The sequence below is a fragment of the Salmo salar genome, chromosome ssa25 (assembly GCF_905237065.1).
Source record: "Salmo salar chromosome ssa25, Ssal_v3.1, whole genome shotgun sequence".
Lineage (NCBI taxonomy): Eukaryota > Metazoa > Chordata > Actinopteri > Salmoniformes > Salmonidae > Salmo > Salmo salar.
In genome coordinates this window covers 1,939,974-1,960,763 of record NC_059466.1, presented here as the reverse complement: position 1 = coordinate 1,960,763, position 20,790 = coordinate 1,939,974, and the positions used below count along the sequence as shown (strand labels likewise).

General features: G+C 40.4%; 1 protein-coding gene across 6 annotated transcripts in view; it reads left to right on the top strand.

The window, feature by feature from the left end:
• The first annotated feature begins 776 nt into the window (after positions 1–776).
• The window catches only part of LOC106586049 (dachshund homolog 1), a 276,691-nt gene continuing 256,677 nt past the window's right edge, over positions 777–20,790 (top strand). For all 6 annotated transcript variants that reach the window (XM_045707806.1, XM_014172867.2, XM_014172869.2 and 3 more), the window contains exon 1: positions 777–1,576. In XM_045707806.1, coding sequence (XP_045563762.1) covers positions 1,032–1,576 — 545 coding nt within the window. In that variant the 5' untranslated portion in view covers positions 777–1,031. The remainder of the gene's footprint in view (positions 1,577–20,790) is intronic.

Here is a 20,790-nt window from a genome sequence, read left to right as displayed (position 1 = left end):
TATCTTAAATAATACAAATAAATAAATAAATAAAAAATAAGTGGTGACAGGGAGTAGGCATGGCACTGGCTTGATGCTGAAAAAAAATCGTATTTCTTCTGACTGGTGTCACTGGTCGGGAGAGGGCGGGTGTGCTTTGTTAGGAAAACCACACATGAACCGCAGGAGCACGGCTGATGCTTGACAAAGCCGCCTATCGCGGGCGCCGGGTGAATAAGGACGATGAGCAAAATAGCTGTTGCATGGCGCTTGACCATTCTGGAGGGATGCCGGCCTCCCAGATGCTCATTGCCGGTGCAGAATTTCATTGATATAATTTCACTAAAATGTGATTTCGTAATATAAACCAATCGAAAAAGGTATAATACGTTTGTTTGATTTCAGTTTTCAAAAGTGCATTTAAAGAAGACAAGCGATAATTGCGTGGAAGTAGGGCTACTTTTATCAGTTAGTATGTTTACTTAACAGTCACTTAAAAATGTGTTACAATCATTCCCGGTCTTCCTTACTTCACTGTATTTGCACTCAATGTCCCTTGACGCATGAGATTACGTATGACATGCAACATCTCAAAAACATGTTTTAGATTAAAGAAAGCCATATAAAATAATGAAGTGTTATATAATATGATATAATGGCTTGTAATAATTGCCTAACTAAATAAAGGTTAAATAAAATTATAATCATATTTAAATCCTGTCTGTCTTTTCTTCAAAGGTTTCCACTGTCCCCTAGCTCCTCCCTCTCTGTACCTTGTGACAACCACAACTCATCAACAGAGCATATGCGGAGCCGCACTTATCTGCTCATTCTCCTCCTGTCATTCCGCCTTCTATCTTTGATCATTGTCCCACCGCGCTCAGCCCAAACCCTCGCTCACCACGTATTTTCAGCATCTCTTTCTACTCCCCAACTCATCAGAGGAGCTAAACTCCCGTGGAATCTTTCATTTGGAGTTTCTCGACTGCCGCACTTTTTTCCGCAGGAGTGGTTTTTATACTTTGAACTTACTCTTCTTCCCCTAGGTGACCATGGCCGTACCGGCTGCTTTGATCCAGCCAATCCCTCTGGTCCAGACGCCTTCGATCTCCACTCCTTCCGCGACCACGTCCCCGCCGTCAACAACTTCTTCCCCGTCTCCCTCCGTGGGCCCATCCGGCCAGAACCTGTTCCGCACGGAGCTCCTCGCCAACAGTAGCCCCGGCATCTCGACCCCGACCGGGACTCTGCCCAGCAAGCCAGTCTACTCGACCCCGTCGCCTGTTGAAAACACCCCGCAGAACAACGAGTGTAAAATGGTAGATCTGCGGGGGGCGAAGGTGGCGTCTTTCACCGTGGACGGCTGCGAACTCATCTGCCTGCCCCAGGCGTTCGATCTGTTCCTGAAGCACCTGGTCGGAGGACTGCACACCGTGTACACCAAGCTGAAGAGACTGGAGATCACGCCGGTGGTGTGCAATGTGGAGCAGGTCCGCATCCTGCGAGGTCTAGGGGCCATCCAGCCAGGAGTCAATCGCTGCAAACTCATCTCCAGAAAAGACTTCGAGACTTTGTACAATGACTGCACCAATGCCAGGTGAGTGGAGACATGAGAGATGCTAATTTGATTTATAGGTTTTACGCAGGCAGAAGCTTAGGCGTCAAGGTAGAAAAACTCTAACACAGGAAGGGGGAGACATTTTCCATTTTGTGGAAGTCATATGTTTGAGATGTCATTTAGCTGTAATGACCGAACTTTAGGTCATTTTTGTAATACTCTATTGTGCCAAATCTGACTATAGGCCTATGCTGTTATGGCGTTTTTAGTAGGCTAAACAGGGAAACACAGATGGACATGGCGAGGGCGCACCGCTCGAAAAGTTGTGGCAGGTTGATGGCAATTGCATTTATTCTTATTGCAAAGAGTTGTGTCAGTGACTTGCTCAATCCAAACGAATGTTAAAACGCAACAGTCACATTGTAGTCATTTGAAAGTGTTTCTAAATTAGGCTACTTGAGGACTTTTTCATGGCCTGAAATTCAAGTGTCCAAAACCCACAGCAAGTTGAAAACCATTGCCTGGAGGGAAAGCTCACACATGAAAAAATACTAGTTTACTATAGAATACTACACGACTTACTATAGAATTGTGTAGTATACTATAGTAAATACTACATTATAAACCGTATACCACGGGTATGACAAAGCATTTATTTTTACTGCTCTAATTACGTTGGTAACCAGCTTATAATAGCAATAAGGCACCTCTGGGGTTTGTGGTATATTGCCAATATATCAGGGCTAAGGGCTGTGTCCAGGCACTCTGTCCAGGCACTCAGGCACTCTGCTCAAGTATACATCAGACTGCAAAAACACTACAGTCAATACTACTGTAATGTCTTCAAAAACACTACAGTCTGCAAAAACACTACAGTAATTACATAGTATACTACAGTATTTTAATTTGCATAGACCCTGCCCATTACCCTCCCCGTATCCAAATTTGTGCCACCCATAACTGAGCAACCTACATGCCAAATATAGACTATATTATGTTCCCTACAGGTTATAGAAAAGAGCAGATGTTCTGAAGTATACATTCAGACCTCAACCCTACTTATCTACTCAACCTACAGGTTATGGAAAATTTGCTCTTTGAGTATTTTGTCCAGTAGTTTTCTTTTTAAGGACAAAGCCCCCACTGTTTTGTAAAATATAATAAAACCAAAATGCTACATTACTACAGTAATGTCTTCAAAAACATTATATTAAATACTACAGTCTGCAAAAATACTACAGTAAATACTACAGTATACTACAGTCCACAAAAACAGTAATTACTATAGTATATAGTCAAGTATACTACAGTCAGGTCCGCAACTCTGTGTGTGAGCATTACCACATTTCCACTCTAAATTAAGCTCACCATTAACCCTACTTTATTTTTAAATGACATTGAAATAAAAGTAGGTTATCCTATATCAGCTGTCCTAGCCATAGGGGCAATCATTTAAATTCTTTGAACTTTAAATTAAGTAAACAACATTTTAAAACATTAGACCATAGAGAATTAAAATAATTGGATTTAAATTGCTTAATATACTGTTTGTCTTCAGATTAATAAATACTTTTCATAGGGAATTCAGTAGTTTATTTTGTCCCTAGTTAAAATTTCACCTGGATCATTACAAAATACACTTTCATTTGCAAGCCATGCTAATGTGTAGGAGGATTTTATGGGTGACAGATTTAGGTAGAGATCAATATTTGATTTAAAGCCATTTTTAGTGTGCTTTTGCTCATATGCTGTGATGTATTGCTCAATCTGATAGGATGGGTTGAATCAGGCCAAATATGCCATCTAATCTGTTGATTGATTTAATATTGATCTCCCATTGCGAAATGAGCTGGAAATGCAAATATGATGGAAAGCAGACATAGATATTTTATGGCGGTTACGAGAGAGTCTTTGAGGCCTTAACATGAATGCGCTAAGCTGTAGGTCACTCTGGATAAGAGTATCTGCTAGATGACTAAAATGTAAATGTAAAAACATCACTATCTGGGCGCAATGTTACGTCAGGCGCCATTGTTATGCACAATGTTACTGGTGTATTTGAGAATGATGTTGAGTGTGTAAGATAATTGTTTTATTACACTTTGCTGTAAGACACACTTGCTTGCATAAACACAAATATGTGGATGGACTCACACACATTTTATTGTCGCAAACAAATAGGAATTTATGGGTGGGTTCACATAAGGTTTACATTTCTGAATTTAAATATTCCGTTTTTTGCAGGATAATCAAGAAAAAGTATTTTCTTGTTTGCTGCTATTGAATCAATATTCTGAAAATAATGTACTGAAGGGTTATTTACTTTTTGAAAGTACATATGCATTTGCTCACAATGCATTCTGAGGAAGACACAGCAATGTTTGCAATGTATATAGCAGAATATGCAAACATAGAATTTTGATATTTGACCATGTGTATACTGAAGATCGTTAGTTATTTATTAGGATTGAAAATGCATGGCTTTTATCAAATGATGTTATCAGCTTTCATCAGTGTTTTGAACTTCTTTTCAATGCTCTATTCAGATATGCTGTGTCTACATGTTGATACCAATGGATTCATAAACTACTGTATTTCCACATTTTATCTCTACATCTGTCCTTAACACTAGTTTTATCCTACACCCTATTCACATTCACAGACACTCAATTCACCTTACCCTCTCTTATCATGCAGCATTTACACAAACCTAACAGGAACTGTGACCTCCCCTTCAGATAGAGTTCTGGAGCAGTTCTAGACAACTCTGGTTGCTATCCCCAATGAGTTTCACCTCTCTGAGTGTGTGGTTGAACTCACCGGGTTGTGAATGAGGAGGTGGGGAGCGGACGGACGGCCAGACACACACACACACACACACACACACACACACACACACACACCCTGCCTGTCCCATTTGGAGAATTACATCATAGGTTTGAAACAGAGGCATCTGTCCACTGGATATAGGCCTAGTCAGGTGCTAACTTCTAAAGAAGAAGAGTAACTTGTATTTACATTACTTGGTTGACCTATTTCTGTTGTTTGGAGCTCAGTCAGGGAAGTTGTAATTTAGAGCAATGTAGTCCATTGTAGCTTTTTAGTCCACCAAAAAAGTAGGCCCATGTAGGACAATGATATAGTTTATTCAACATTAGTGCAGTGGCCTTACATAGTTTAGTTTTTTTTATCCCAAGTCCTTTTCACAATGACGTTATAGTCTTTCATGCAGTGGTGATTTTCGGTGACAATGGTGTTCATAATAGTCCTGTACCAGTGGCGCTCTGTGACGTTTAAGATGAGGGTGATTCTTTCTTTATGAGCATGGCCTTATTTCTATTACAGCATATTGGATGACTGTCATTCATATTCCATTCACCCAGCTCAATGTAACATTGATAGGTTTAGGCTACTACATGATATTCCAATTTTCCCTGTACCCATCATGAGGTTGCTACAACCTAGCCTATGAATGAAAGTTTACAATGTAGGTGCACAGGTCGAGAGAATTTTGAGTAATCAAGGTGACAGACATTGACACATTTAATATCTCCTTGCACACTCTTGTCTGCATTTAGCTGGTCTAGGGTGTAATCATTAGTCTAACAGTTGCAAATGTTTATCCCTGTTTCGTTCCGTTTGCTTCTGTTTAAGAAACGTTTTTCAACAGAATCAGCAGAAGGAATACACACCTGATCACACGCAAACACAGTTCCCTTTCATACCAGATACATACAAACAGCTCGTTGTATTTATAATTCCTTCTCGCAAGTATCTACGAGCTCTCCTCCTCTCACCTTATCCCTTTGCTTGTGGACTTCAGTGCACAACACATCAGCTGTCAGTTACCAGGCGAAAAAACCTCTACACACAGCCTACATCGTTGTCACGTCATAGTCAGCATAGTTACTAGAACTAACACGTTAGTAAACCTGCTGCAAACATGCAGTACTGTGTAGTCAGCAGCAATCAGTTTAGCAGTTACACTGGCAGGCCCCGGTGGCAATAAAATAATAAAACCAAAAGATTACCTTGACTTGGAAGAGTTCAAGTGTTGGATAGCCATAGCCAGCTAGCTAACATAACATCTCTCTATGTTTGAGCTGGGTGTTTGAGTAGGCTAGACGAGCGATTTGCATTTGACACTAGCTAAGTAAGTGAACGTGAAAAAATATATACTGCGAAATATACTGTAGCTACCTCTCTCCCTCTCTCTCTCTTTTGCATCTCCTTAATTTTGGAAGAAATTAATTTGTTCAGAATTGTTCAACTATTGTCTTTCTTTCTCTGTGTCAACTACTCACCACATTTGATGCACTGCAGTGCTATCTAGCTATAGCTTATGGGTGTGGCAGGTAGCCTAGTGGTTAGAGCGTTGGGCCTGTAACCAAAAGTTTGCTAGATCGAATCCCTGAGCTGACAAGGTAAAAATCTGTTGTTCAAGGGCAGAACAAGGCAATTAACCCACTGTTCCTAAGCCATCGTTGTAAATAAGAATTTGTTCTTAACTGACTTGCCTAGTTAAACAAATGTAGACTAAAAAATTATGCTTTCAGTACTAGATTCATTCTCTGATCCTTTGATTGGGTGCACAACATGTCACCCTACAGACTGCTGCTGAGGCTGCTGTCGACCTTCATTGCAAAGGTTGTAAATACCGCAAACCACACACCTGTCCAAATGTGCACTTCACATTTCCATATATTAAAACTTATGCCATTAACAGTATCAACATTTCTGTTCGATCCACAGTTACAAGGATGCGTTATACCTTGGGTTGTCCTGAACAGAATGAGCCTATGTTTGTAATATTGTGAAGAAAATTAGCCGCGGAACATGCATTTGAATTCACCCATGACTCCATTCTATGCCCACCAAAATGACAATCTGTTTGTCTGAAGTGCCTTTTGAAAGCCAAACACTGTAAAATCATGTTTTATAACTTAGCTAGCCATGTTGGCAATAGAATACGTTTTCAAATGATGCCCACCTGACCCAGATTGTGATTTGTAATGGAAAGTTTTTGGATTGCGTAAACAACAACCGTAATTATGTGGGCACGCAGGGCTGTGTTCAAAACAAAAAACTACAAGTGTGCTTGCCTCAGTTCCTTAATGGCAAAGCTAGGAGAGCAAATTACTTTGGAGAGGTGTGTGGCCACTCGGCGACACAAGTTAGACCTCTCACTCACTGTAATCGTTTTTTTTTCTTATCTTTCACCTACACCTACTTATTATGTTACTGAATGTATCTAGAATATTTTCAGATTTAGTTATTGACAAATGCTGTGAAAAGTACAGCAAATGTAAAATGCACATAAAATCAACAGCGTAATGTTTGGATTCAGTCGTGTCAGGTGAACTGTTGTGTCCTCATTTTTAGTCTGATAATTGCCCCATAATCTACAAGATGTTCTCTTTCAGTTACAACCATTGTCATGCATATGCTTTTTATAGTTCTTCTGTTAGAATCATTTACATTTGTCCCTATCCATATAAGCCAATTTCCACGAGCGTAAGGGGTTAAAACAACAGACTCAGTTCAGCCACTGTGTAAATAGCGACACGGCATCCCTGCTGGGCCCATGCAATGTTACTTCTGATGTCTGACCAAGATGAGGCCTTGGGTGTAAATATTGCGACTATATGTATTATGCTCACTTTAGATTACAACTTTTTGAGTACGTTAGAATATGTTTTGAGTATGTAACTTGGTGTGTTGTTGGTGGCACTTTATTTGACAGTTCACTTTTTATATGTTTACTCAAGTAATATGGTCATGTTGATACATTATTGGTGTGCTTGCTTTCATTGCTGTGTGATATCCTATAGGTTGGATGCCTTCCGTCCCCAATGCCAACGTCTCGACGAGCTGCATATAGGCTACTGTATCTATTTCTGTGCAGAGTGCAATGATTTTTTTGCCTTTCCTTCATGTACTTCCAAGGGACTCTTGCCAGATTACCTGGGTCACAGACAAATCCTGAGTCAGTTCTATCCCTACTCTCACCCCAGATTACCACTGCCCCTTCTCTTTCACAGATCCTGGATCAGTAATGATACATTCCAACTGTCACCCCTGTTCCTTCACACATAAACAGATCCTAGGTCAGTTATACTCCTACTGTCATCCCTGATTACCACTGCACCTTTTTCTCCTTCACACAGACACAGATCATAGGTCAGTTATAATATTCTCACTCAGTGTTTTCCATAAGCGCCAGCCATCGGCTAAATAGCCAATAACAGACTAATTTTCACACTTCATTAATTAACTAAGCTAATTTTAGTCTGTTGTCTGTCCCACCTCTCGGTACATGTGTAATTTTTGTACGCTCCGGTTGGCAACAGTCAAAAAATAATCACGGTGGAGGGAGAAAATATGTGCATCCTTAAATCCATTTTCCATTCAATTCTGTATTGTTTCTAAACAGTTTCTAAACACTTGATGGAACACAAACTTTTTTCCTTAGGTTTTTGCCACAATAATCTAAATTGAAAGACTAGATTTTGTTTTTGCCACAATAAACTATATGGAAAGAGTAGACTAGATTCGTTTTTCAGACTAGATTACTAATCTACCGCCTTCCCTCAAAGTCCCATCCACAGTGATTGATTGACAGGTCTGAAACCATACCAGCTCTGTGACAACAATCCCACTCAGAGGCCAAACTGTTAAAGGGTAGTTCACCCAAATTACAAAATGACACATTGTTTTCCTTTAAATGTCCACAGCAGCAGAGCCAATAAAATACATTATTTGAAGAACAAAATCATTGTGGCAATTCATATATTGCAGTAAAACTGTAAATATGACTTTAATATCAAGAGAAGACAGGTTTAATGTTAAAAAAAGTAATCTTACTTAGAAAATAGTCCTGATAATATAGGCCTACACAATATCCAAAACAACTAACAACGTACTGAATTCATACATTTTCAGTCATTTTGATTGTAAAGTTATGTCTTTCTACTCAATACCACTACTAATTTTATCAATCTGGAAGGTAAAGTCATTAAAGTATTCAATTATTTAGTGGTGTATTCTGGATGGAATCAAGGCATTGGAATGTAACTGAGGCCTCTAAAATAGAGCTCGTTCTGCATGATTTTTTTCAGGTGGCATTATTTTTTTCACCCCAGCCCAGAACTGCCTGACTGGCTACTTTTACTACTTAGCTGGCTACTCCATATTTTTACGGAAACCACTGCCCACTGTGACCCCAGATTACCACTGCCGCTTCCGCTCATTCACACAGACACAGATCCTAGGTCAGTAGTAATATGCCTTCTATCACCCCCGTCTAACACTACCACTCCCGAGCCCGCACACAGACACAGATCCTAGGTCAGTAGTAATATGCCTTCTATCACCCCTGTCTAACACTACCACTCCCGAGCCCGCACACAGACACAGATCCTAGGTCAGTTGTAATATGCCTTCTATCACCCCCGTCTAACACTACCACTCCCGAGCCCGCACACAGACACAGATCCTAGGTCAGTAGTAATATGCCTTCTATCACCCCCGTCTAACACTACCACTCCCGAGCCTTCACACAGACACAGATCCTAGGTCAGTAGTAATATGCCTTCTATCACCCCCGTCTAACACTACCACTCCCGAGCCTTCACACAGACAGAGATCCTAGGTCAGTAGTAATATGCCTTCTATCACCCCCGTCTAACACTACCACTCCCGAGCCTTTACACAGACACAGATCCTAGGTCAGTAGTAATATGCCTTCTATCACCCCAGTCTAACACTACCACTCCCGAGCCTTCACACAGACACAGATCCTAGGTCAGTAGTAATATGTCTTCTATCACCCCCGTCTAACACTACCACTCCCGAGCCTTTACACGACACAGATCCTAGGTCAGTTATAATATCCCCACCGTGACCCCAGATTACCACTGCCCCTTTTGCTCCTTCACACAGACACAGATCCTAGGTCAGCTAATATGCCAGATCTCCATCCCCTTACTGTACAGTATAATGACATCAGGCCCACGAGAAAAGGCTTTTTTAAAAATAGATTTCCCCCTCCCCTTTAGAGTCAAATGCTTCCTGTTCTGTTATGTCTGTGATGTTAGATGAATGGTTGTGAGGTTAAGGTTCAATGATATGGTAGCGTGGTATTGACAGGATAGTGTATTTTATTTTCTCCCCAGATGTCACCTCTCTCTCTCTATTTCTTGCTATTCCTCGCTCCCTCTTATTTTGGCGTGTTTACACCTAAACGAACATATTTGCAAATTAAGGTAATTGTTTTGTTTAGTGCTCAGTATGAGCTTGGCACTAAGGGTGCCAGCTTGTCTAATGCCTCTAACCTCTTCCTTCCTTCCCTCGCTCTCTCTCTCTCTCTCTCTCTCGCTCTCTCTCACTCACTCATTCTTCTGTCTCCCTCTCTTGGCTGAGCACTCTCTTATAATATATTTGTTTTCGACGAGGCACAGTTGTGTTTACAGGTACTCAGTGGAGATTTCTGGATCCGATTAAAATCACTCCCCAGTCTGAGTGGGTGCTAAGAAACCCGTCACCCGGCAACCACATCCACGAGGGAGTCGAGGCGATAATAACTTTCAAAACAGCAGAGTGACAGATGCCTGACTAGAGAAAGAGGAAGAGAGAGATAGAGAGTGAAAGATGTTAAAAGGTTTGTTAAAAACACAAATTCACTCAAGCACTTTCTTGAAAGTGAAAGTCCCATTGAAATCCCACTCTCGCACTGTGTTGTTCTTAAGGATAGAAAATAAATAGTATAATTTCCCTTAATATTTATTGTCAGTACTGTTGAATTTAATTAGCTGCATGCTCAAATCAACGGCGCATCTGGCAGATGGCGGCTTGGTGTTTATTTATGCGAACAAATTGGAGTCTGCTTGAAAACCACAGTTGTTTTATGAACTTGTCTTTCACAAGTGTAGATATCTAGCACTGATATTTATATCCTTAGTGATATTTAAATAATTATCCTGATCAATTGTTCACAAATACAGAAAAGTTATATCCGTTTGCTCTTCATCTCTTAAAAAATACAAATTCATATGTGAACATTTGGAACGCTTATTCATACAAATTTGACATGCTATCTTTTTAAAGGGAAGGCATTGTTTGATATTTGGCTAATATCGTTGCTGTATTTAGGCTTATTTTCATGGCAAAGAGGCTGGCATTATTCGTTTTCCTGTTGGATGAAGAAGCTGTCCAGACTCTCAGCCTATTTGCATGCTTTCACTGGATAGTAGCACAAGTACCGTTGGATCTGGAATCCTGGACACTTTTAACAAATTATTAAGTACTACAAAAAAATTATACAACATACTGCAACATACCTGTTTTAATATAAGGATTTTCCATTGTGAATTTTTCTTAAATACATTGAAGTAATGCAAGTTTTTCTATTTTAAGTTGAAATCACTTGAAAGAGCTTTTTATTAATTCCATCAATCAAATATAATTATCAAACTGGATTCAACTAGTTTCATTAACAGTGATATTGCCCTGTCCGATCCACACCTAAGACTGACTGTCCACCGGTCCGACACATTTTGGCTGAACTCTTTTTTTTCATGAGCTCTGCCCCAAGCTCAGTTATCTCTGGCTTGTCTTTAGACACCAGTCTCCATCACATTACTGGTACATTTAGGGAACCATGGCAGAAGTCACTGGTGCTTGATCCAGATGCTAAACGCTAGTGACAGAAGTTAGAGGAGAGCAGATGAGATTTCCTGATTGGAGAACGAATGCCGGGGCCCTAACCCATGCTCCGTCTAATATGGTCATGTAGAGAAATTGATATTCCTGCTAAATTAATTAATTTTTCATATAGCCCAAAGCCAGGGAGTTTAAAAAGAGTGCACACTTGCTGGTTTTCCCCTATTTCCTCCCTCTTTAAAAAAAATTATGTATTGCCTAATCATATTAATACTTTTGCCCCAAGGATGAAAAGATAATTTTACAAATGCATTTGGAACTATGTATCACTGAGTATTTATGATTAAATTATGCAAATAAGTCCAGATTGTCTAATTAGGATTGATATGAGCAATAGATGTAGTGGAATCTGAATACAAGCATGTCCAAAGAGCAGAAAATTGAAAATGACAAGGCTGGAATCCTTAAAAAGGGTGTATCGTTGGTTGTCTTTCTTTTTTTCTTCCCCTTCTTCCAACTCTCTCTCTCTCTCTCCAATTCAATTCACCCTCTCTCGCTCTGTATAATTCGCCATGGCCGTATCAGGAGTTAATTTTCTCTGGCTTAATTTCTCGTCTGACTTGACAGGAAGAGGAAGCCATCAGGGATGGAATCTCAGATGGGATTCCCGCAAATTTCCTCTTGTTTTTTATTTCTCTTCCCCCCTCTCTCTTCTCCTCCTCCCACTCTTCTTTTCATTTTCGTGGAGGGGCTATCAGGGATGAATCTTCTTCTGAATAAACACTCCAATGTTATTCCTGCAGTATCAATGTTTCTCTTTTAGCCCAGCGCTGGATAGTAAGGATGCATCCCAAAGGGCACCCTATTCCCTATACTCTGTACTACTTTTGACCAGAGCCCTTTGGGTCTCAAATGGCTCCCTGTATAGACTAGTGCACTACTTTTGACTAGAGTAGTTCACTATAAAGGGATTGGGTGCCATTTGGGATGCAACCTAAGGGTCTCCTCCTCCTTATTAATGGGGAGTGTAATAAGGCAAGAGAATATCATTGGAGGAAAATACCTTTTGCACTGGTTGGAATTCTGTTGACTAATGCCATTTTGATTAGGAAAATGTATGTCTGTGTTATTGTGGTAATAGTAACCTCAGCTTGTGCATGTTGGGAAGGTTGTATTTTCATTGTGTGCAAGTTAAATGTAAAATATTATCATGTATTATAGATCTGTATCTTACACTGATTGTCAGCAATATAATTATTATAATGAATTTTCAGGTTTGGGTACCCATCGCAAGACCCACTGGTTGATGCTTATTTATAAAACCCTCTTAGGCCTTACTCCACCCTATCTGATATACCTACTGCAGCCATCATTCTTCACATACAACACCCATTCTGCCAGTCACATTCTGTTAAAGGTCCCCAAAGCACACACATCCTTGGGTCGCTCCTCTTTTCAGTTCGCTGCAGCTAGCGACTGGAACAAGCTGCAACAAACACTCAAACTGGACAGTTCTATCTCAATCTCTTCATTCAAAGACTCAATCATGGACACTCTTACTGACAGTTGTGGCTGTTTTGCGTGATGTATTGTTGTCTCTACCTTCTTGCCCTTTGTGCTGTTGTCTGTGCCCAATAATGTTAATACCCTGTTTAGTGTTGCTACCATGTTGTTGTCATGTTGTGTCATGCTGCCATACTGTGTTGTCATGTGTTGCTGACATGTTATGTTGTTGTCTTAAGTCTCTCTTTATGTAGTATTTTATTTAATATTATTTAATATCAATGACGGTCTTTTGGTAGGCCGTCATTGTAAATAAGAATTTGTTCGTAACTGACTTGCATAGTTAAATAAAGGGGGAATAAATAAATATTTGTTGAATGTGCTCATTGCACCTTTTTTTTTACGAGTGTAACAGTATAGCTTCCGTCCCTCTCCTCTGCACACAGACAACAGTCACCCTTGAAGCATCGTTACCCATCGCGCCACAAAAGCCACGGCCCTTGCAGAGCAATTGGAACAACTACTTCAGGTCTCAGAGCGAGTCACGTCACCTGATTGAAACATTATTAGTGCGAACCACCGCTAACTAGCTAGCCATTTCACATCGGTTACGCTCACCCCCCTTTTGACCTAATCCTTTTTCCGCAGCAACCAGTGATCCGGGTCACGGCACCAATGTAACAGTATAGCTTCCGTCCCTCTCCTTGCACCAACCTGGGCTTGAACCAGGCAGCAAATTTTCTGACTTTATACACTGCACTCATTGAGAGAGGTAGTTAGCAAACCAGGCCAGAGACACCAATACTCCTTAGCCGGCCCACAATAATGGAATGGTCTACCTTATCAAAAGCTTTGGCCAAGTCAATAAAATAGCAGCACAACATTGCTTATGTAACAGTATAGCTTCTGTCCCTCTCCTCACCCCAACCTGGGCTTGAACCAGGGACCCTCTACACACATCAACAACTGACACCCACGAAGCATCGTTACCCATCGCGCCACAAAAGCCATGGCCCTTGCAGAGCAAGGGGAACAACTACTTAAGGTCTCAGAGCGAGAAACGTTATTAGCGCGCACCACCGCTAACTAACTAGCCATTTCACATTGGTTACATGAGCATGGCCTCATATCTATTAGAATATATTGAATGACTGTCATTCATATTCCATTGACCCGGCTCAATGTAACATTGATAGATTTAGGCTACCTCATGATACTCAAATTTTCCCTGTACCCATTATGAGGTTGCTACAACCTAGCTTACGAATGTAAGTTTATAACTTAGGTGCATATGTCAAGACACAAATTGGAGTCATCTAGCTGACCTAGGGTATAATCACTAGATAAAACAGTTCCGTTCCATTTTGCAACCAAAACGAGAGTTTCTATTGGACAAATTCAGGTAGGTCTATCCCCTTTCGTTCCCTTTAAGATTTTTTTTTCAACAGTATCGGCAGAATGAATACCCCTGATCACCCGCATACATAGTTCACTTTCATAGCAGCCACACAAACAGCATCATCACTTTGCTCGTTTTATAATTCCTTCTTGCATCTATGCACTCTCTCACCTTTTCCTTTCGCTCGTGGACTTCAGTGCACAACACAACAGCTGTCTGTGACCAGGTGAAAAAACCTCTCCAAGCCCAACTTTCATACAGTAACCGCTAACCACTACACACAGCCAACATCGTTGTCACCATATTAGCTGACGTCATAGTCAACATAGCTTACTATAACTAATGCATTAGTAAACCCACTACAATCACGCAGTACAGTGTACAGCAAGCAGTATAGCAGTTACAATGGTGGGCCCCGATGTCAATAAATGAATAAAACCAAAAGATTGCCTTGACTTGGAAGAGTTCCCGTGTTGGATAGCCTTAGCCAGCTAGTTAACATACATAGCATTCCTCTCTATTTGAGCTGGGTGTTTGAGTCAGCTAAATTAGCTAGCTGTATTAGCTAGCTAAGTAAGTGAAAAAGATCAATACAACTAAATCCAGCTAGCTCTCTCTCTGCTGCTTCTCCTTAATTTTTTAAGAAATTGATTTGTTCAAAACTGTTCAATTATTGTCTTTCTCTCGCTTTGAGTCAACTACTCACCACATTTTATGCACTGCAGCGTTAGCTAGCTCTAGCTTATGTTTTCAGTATTAGATTCATTTTATGATCCTTTGATTGGGTGGACAACATGTCAGTTCATGCTGCATGAGCTCTGATAGGTTAGAAGATGTCTTCCGCAAGTCGTCATCATTACTGTGTAACTCTATGGAAGGGGGTGAGAAACATGAACCTCTTAGGTTTTGGATTGAAGTCAGTGTACCCAGAGGAGGACGGAAAATAGCTGTCCTCCTGCTAGACCATGGTGCTACCCCAGAGAGTGCTGTTGAGGCTATTGTAGACATTCATTGCAAAACAGTGTGTTTTAATCAGTTATTTGGTGATGTAAATATATTTTGCATAGTTTTATCTAAAAACTTTAAAAATATGTTTCACTATTTTTATTGTTATGAAATTCACTGAGTAGGATGGTCCTCCCCTTCCTCCTCAGGAGCCTCCACTGGCTTTCACTCACCGCAGGGTTCAATCTCTACCATTCATCTCATTTCCAATCTGTATTTAGCATCTCTGATCTAATTGATGTGTATCTCTATGGAACCTGAGTCTTTCTACCAAATACTACAGCTGAGTGTCCCGCCAGCTGCTTCCATAGAGAATCATCATCTCCACAAACCAAAACAATATTTATGCACGTCATTAGTTATAATTCAATACACCCAAATTGACTTGAAAAAACTGTCTTAAATCTGCGGTCTGGGCGGATTTGAGTCTTTGCTTTAAATAGCTTTAGGGGCTCTTTTCTTGTTTTCGTCAGGAGGTATTGAGTGAGCAGATGCTTTGAAAAACCATAGAAAGTGGTGATGGTCTCAAGTGTCATTAGCTTCAGGCCTTTTCCAAGCGGGCGCCAGGTAAAGATTAGATAACAATCAGGGGCTTTAATAGATACTGTTGGAGGCATTGGAGCCTGTCTGAAGCTAACAACAGAAGAAGAGGAGAGGAGAGGGGGTAAACAATGTAATTTCCTATCTAGTTTCTCCCTCGCAATGGTGTTTTCCCTAAGCCTTAAAAATGTGTTTGTTCACAGTAGTGGAATAGAGCAATATTTTGCTCATACATCAATTTCAAATCACTTAATTGTTTATCAGCAAATCAAATCCTAATTTGGATGAAAGGTGTAATTTTTTTCAAATTAAAGTTGAATACAAACATGTCCAGTAATTCACACTAAAACACAGCACTTAATTGCAACATAGAGCAACAAGTAAAACCCGTCCAATGGGTTACAATGCTCCAAATTCACAGTATGCATTAATCAAAATGTTTTAATATCTGCAGGGTTATGCCTCGATCACATCAACAGCGTTATTACGATTTGGTACACTAGAAGCATGTTCATTTCCAATAGAACACTGCATTTGCCTTGCAGCATTGCTTTGCAGAGGCAGTTGCAGTGCGTTCTTTGTGGTGCATACGTGGGATTTATGAAATTGTATGCTTAGACAGCTTGACAGAATTGGAAGCAGAAGGGGAATGTTTAACTTTTGTTGCACACATATCTAGATCATGCTGCATACCATTTTGTGCAATGACGGTGTAAGTGTGATCGAGGCATTAACGTCTGCAGCCAATCAGTGATGTTTTCCAGACAGCTAGCTACCACCCAAAGCCTCCTCCCGACCCCACAAGGGACACATGTAGCTGTAATGAACATGGTCAGAACCCAAATATAAGCTTTATAGAATTGTAAACAAACACTGTATAGCCTCAATACATGGTTAAAACTATAATTGTCAGCTCATGGATCAGACCTTGCATCTATAGCTACGTCTATGAAGTTTGAGTGTACATTTCTCCAGCCCCATCTCAACTTTTTATAAAAAAATTGACGGGGTGACCTTTGTTGTTGTTTTAACTGCAGAATACTCTTTTAAAAATGCCACTACAGTACAGTAACCATGGTGCCCTAGCTATTATTACCCTCCTCCTAAAAAGTGACAGTCAGGTCCTTGGAGAGGTGACACCTAACTCTGCCGGGGGAAATCTATAGCACTGCATCAACCTACACGTCCTTGGCCAATCAGATACAAGGATTCATGCTACTGTACACCTGGTTGGATAGAAGATAGAAGGTAAATGGTGCACAGAACAGACACGATGGGCTTTAAAGACAATGTAGTTATCTCAATGGGTACGATTGTGTTTTTGATTTTACTGCCAGTTGGTTATTGCAAAATATAAAATGTGTTCTTTAATTTAAATTGGTCAAATGACTATACATTTCATTTGACATACTGGTATTAGTAGAGGAAAAAGGAGATGGTGAGTGTGTGTGTGTGTGTGACAATCACTAATATACTATGTGCTGTACTGAGTGTTGTATGTACACGGAGACTTTTTCCTGCTGACCTCTTGCCAGGTCCCCCTCTCAAATGAGGTTTCTAACCTCAAGGGTCTTTTCCTGGTTAAATACAGGTTAAATAAAAATAAAATAAATATTATAGGCTGTTGAAGTTGGTACATACCTGTGCCTTCTGTGTGTTTTCAACAAAAACGGTCAGTAGCTCCTTTTCTGGTAATTCCACAGTAGAGCAGAAAACACACAGCGAGGCATGTTGGCTCTGGAAATTAACTGGGTTATGATAATACACCACGTCTTGGCTGAAATGGTCTGTCCACATACATTAACCCTAGTTAGCCATTTCTCAAGCGCTCACTTCAACAATCTCCACATTATCAACCACCGATGCACTACCATCATATTATACATGTCAGTTATTAAAGCCAAATCACCATTACCTATACACTCCATTTTCTATCGTTGTGATAGTTGTCTGTATGTTGCCTATGTGATCTGCAACCCATGTGTAGCTTGTCTCTCTTTCACCCTCTCTATCTCTCTCCTTCCTTCTTCTCCCTCTCTCTTCCCCACCACCGTCCATCTCTCTCTCTCTCTCTCTCTCTCAATTAAATTCAAAGGGCTTTATTGGCATGGGAAACATATGTTTACATTGCCAAAGCAAGTGCAATGGATAATAAACAATATAAAATGAACAGTAAACATTACACTCACAAAAGTTCCAAAGCAATAGAGACATTTCAAATGTCATATTATGGCTATATACAGTGTTGTAACGATGTGCAAATAGTTAAAGTACAAAAGGGAAAATAAATAAACATAAATATGGGTTGTATTTAAAATGGTGTTTGTTCTTCACTGCTTGCCCTTTTCTTGTCAGGTCACAAATCTTGATCTTGCTGCCGTGATGTCACACTGTGGTATTTCACAGTGTGACATCATCAGATATGGGAGTTTATCAAAATTGGATTTGATTTCAAATTATTTGGGGGTCTGTGTAATCTGAGGGAAATATGTGTCTCTAATATGGTCATACATTTGGCAGGAGGTTAGGAAATGCATCTCAGTTTTTAACTCATTGTGTGGGCAGTGTGCATATAGCCTGTCTTCTCTTGAGAGCCAGGTCTGCCTACGACGGCCTCTCTCAATAGCAAGGCTATGCTCACTGAGTCTGTACATAGTCAAAGCTTTTCTTAATCTTGGGTCAGTCACGGTGGTCAGGAATTCTGCCACTGTGTGTTCTCTGTTTAAGGCCAAATAGTATTCTATACTGAACAAAAATATAAACGCAACATGTAATGTGTTGGTCCCATGTTTCATGAGCTGAAATAAAAGAGCCCAGAAATGTTCCATATGCCCAAAAAGCTTATTTCACTCAAATGTTGTGTACAAATTTGTTTACACCCCTGTAAGTGAGCATTTCTCCTTTGCCATGATACTCCATCCATGTAGCATATCAACAAGCTTATTAAACAGCATGATCATTACACAAGTGCACCTTGTGCTGGGGACAATAAAAGGGCACTCTAAAATGTGCACTTTTTTCACACAACACAATGCCACAGATGTCTCAAGTTTTGAGGGGCGTACAATTGGCATACTGACTGCAGGAATGTCCACCAGAGCTGTTGCCAGAGAATTTTATGTTAATTTCTCTACCATAAGCCACCTCCAATAACATTTTAGAGAATTTGTCAGTACGTCCAACTGGCCTCACAACCGCAGACGACGTGTAACCACGCTGCGCCCCTGCCCAGTCATGTGAAATCCATAGGGCCTAATGAATTTATTTTAGTTGACTGATTCCCTTATATGAACTGTAACTCAGTAAAATCATTGAACTGGTTGCATGTTGCATTCATATTTTTGTTAAGTATCGTTTGCTCTGTTTTTTGTTAATTCTTTCCAATGGGTCAAGTAATTCTCTTTTTGTTTTCTCATGATTCGGTCGGGTCAAATTGTGTTGCTGTCCTGGGTCTCTCTCTCCCTCTCGCTCTCTCTCCCCCCTTCTCTCTTTCTCTCACTCGACCCATTGAAGCCTGTATTACTACCACTGTGAGTGGGAAGAACCCCTCCTTCCAGGCTCTCCTGCGACTACTGCTTGACTGGCCTCACAAATTATACAAGCCAGAGTTTTAGTTGGGAGTTAATATCCTGCAAAATTGTCCTGCGCTGGCCCCAGTAGAATGGGGATGATTAAATGACACAAGCATATCAAAAACATTTTTCTCAGACTAGTGGGTGTTAAGTGTCGCGCCGGTGCAGTCCTCTCCCAAGTTTGCTATTAAACAGCAAAAAGGGATTGATAAGGTGGGGGGAGTGGGTGTCATTGAGCTACAGTGTGTGTGTGTGTGTGTGTGTGTGTGTGTGTGTGTGTGTGTGTGTGTGTGTGTTCAGTTTCATAGGTTTTCTTTTAAAGGATAAAACATCATGTTTCTCCATATCCTGGACAGGAGATGGAAAGTTCTGCAATAAAGCAAAAATTGCTTTTTGTGTCTATCGATGACCTCTCACTCTTGACCTTTGAAATGTCACAGTAGGACTGTGAGATGATCCCAGACACACTGATCTGATTACTAGGATCAGACATCCATTGGTACTGTCTGTTCCAGAGGGAGTGTTTTATTTAAATCTGTTAATGTACAAAATCAAAATGGTCATACTCATAAACAGGTTCTATACATGCCACATTTACTCAGGTACTGAGGCAATGGTAACTGACATGTAAATGTTGTTAAATAAAAGTAGCATTGAAACAATGTACTTTAGTTGAAGAGATTTCTGTCTGTTTTTCTATGCTGTGTGTGTGTGTGTGTGTGCTATTCTCGTTGTCACATGCCAGAAAGGCTAATATTGTTACAATTGACGCTTTGCTCTAGAGGGGATCTGAAAACGCATTACTATACAAACCAAACCATACCAAACCAAGCTTCAAGCAGAAGAAAAAAATTGTCCCTCAGATACAGTAATTCTCCTTTGGCCTTTTCTTTCTTGAATTGATGTTGACAATTAAATGTTTGGCTTTGTAGTTTCAGGGCCAGTTCACTTTCCAGTTATGGTTACATTCCAGGTATTCTAATTTGCAGTCACACTGCACAGATGATCAAATCTCACAATGCCAGGATAGGTGTTTCATGTCTTAGAAACCACATTCATTTGATACAGCAATCTTCAGAGATGCGTAAGGAATCTGTGATAAAGACGACCTGGAACGCCACCAATAAGAATATAAGACAAAGATCTTCAGGAAGTAAAAGACAGTCTACAGTACCCAGAAACCGTCTTTTCTCCATCAGACTGAAGAGAAGGTCAGGCAGGGATAACACATGCAATCTTAGATAATAGATAATCTGTCTGGAAAGACTTTGAGATTTTTTTTAACATCAATGGCTGACATTGGCACCAAGCATGGCACCTCTTGAGCCCCCTGGCACTATCTCAACAGGACACGGAACACACACACACACACACACACACACACACACACACACACACACGACCCCTCAGTATTGTTAGAAGGAAAGGTCAGGGTCAAACACAATGACTAAACCATGGTGTAGACTTCTTCCTGGAAATCTCCTAACTACGGAGTACCAGACCTGGGTTCAAATACTTTTTGACATAATATAAAATACTTTAGCAGGGCTGGATTTAACTTGGCACTCAAGGAT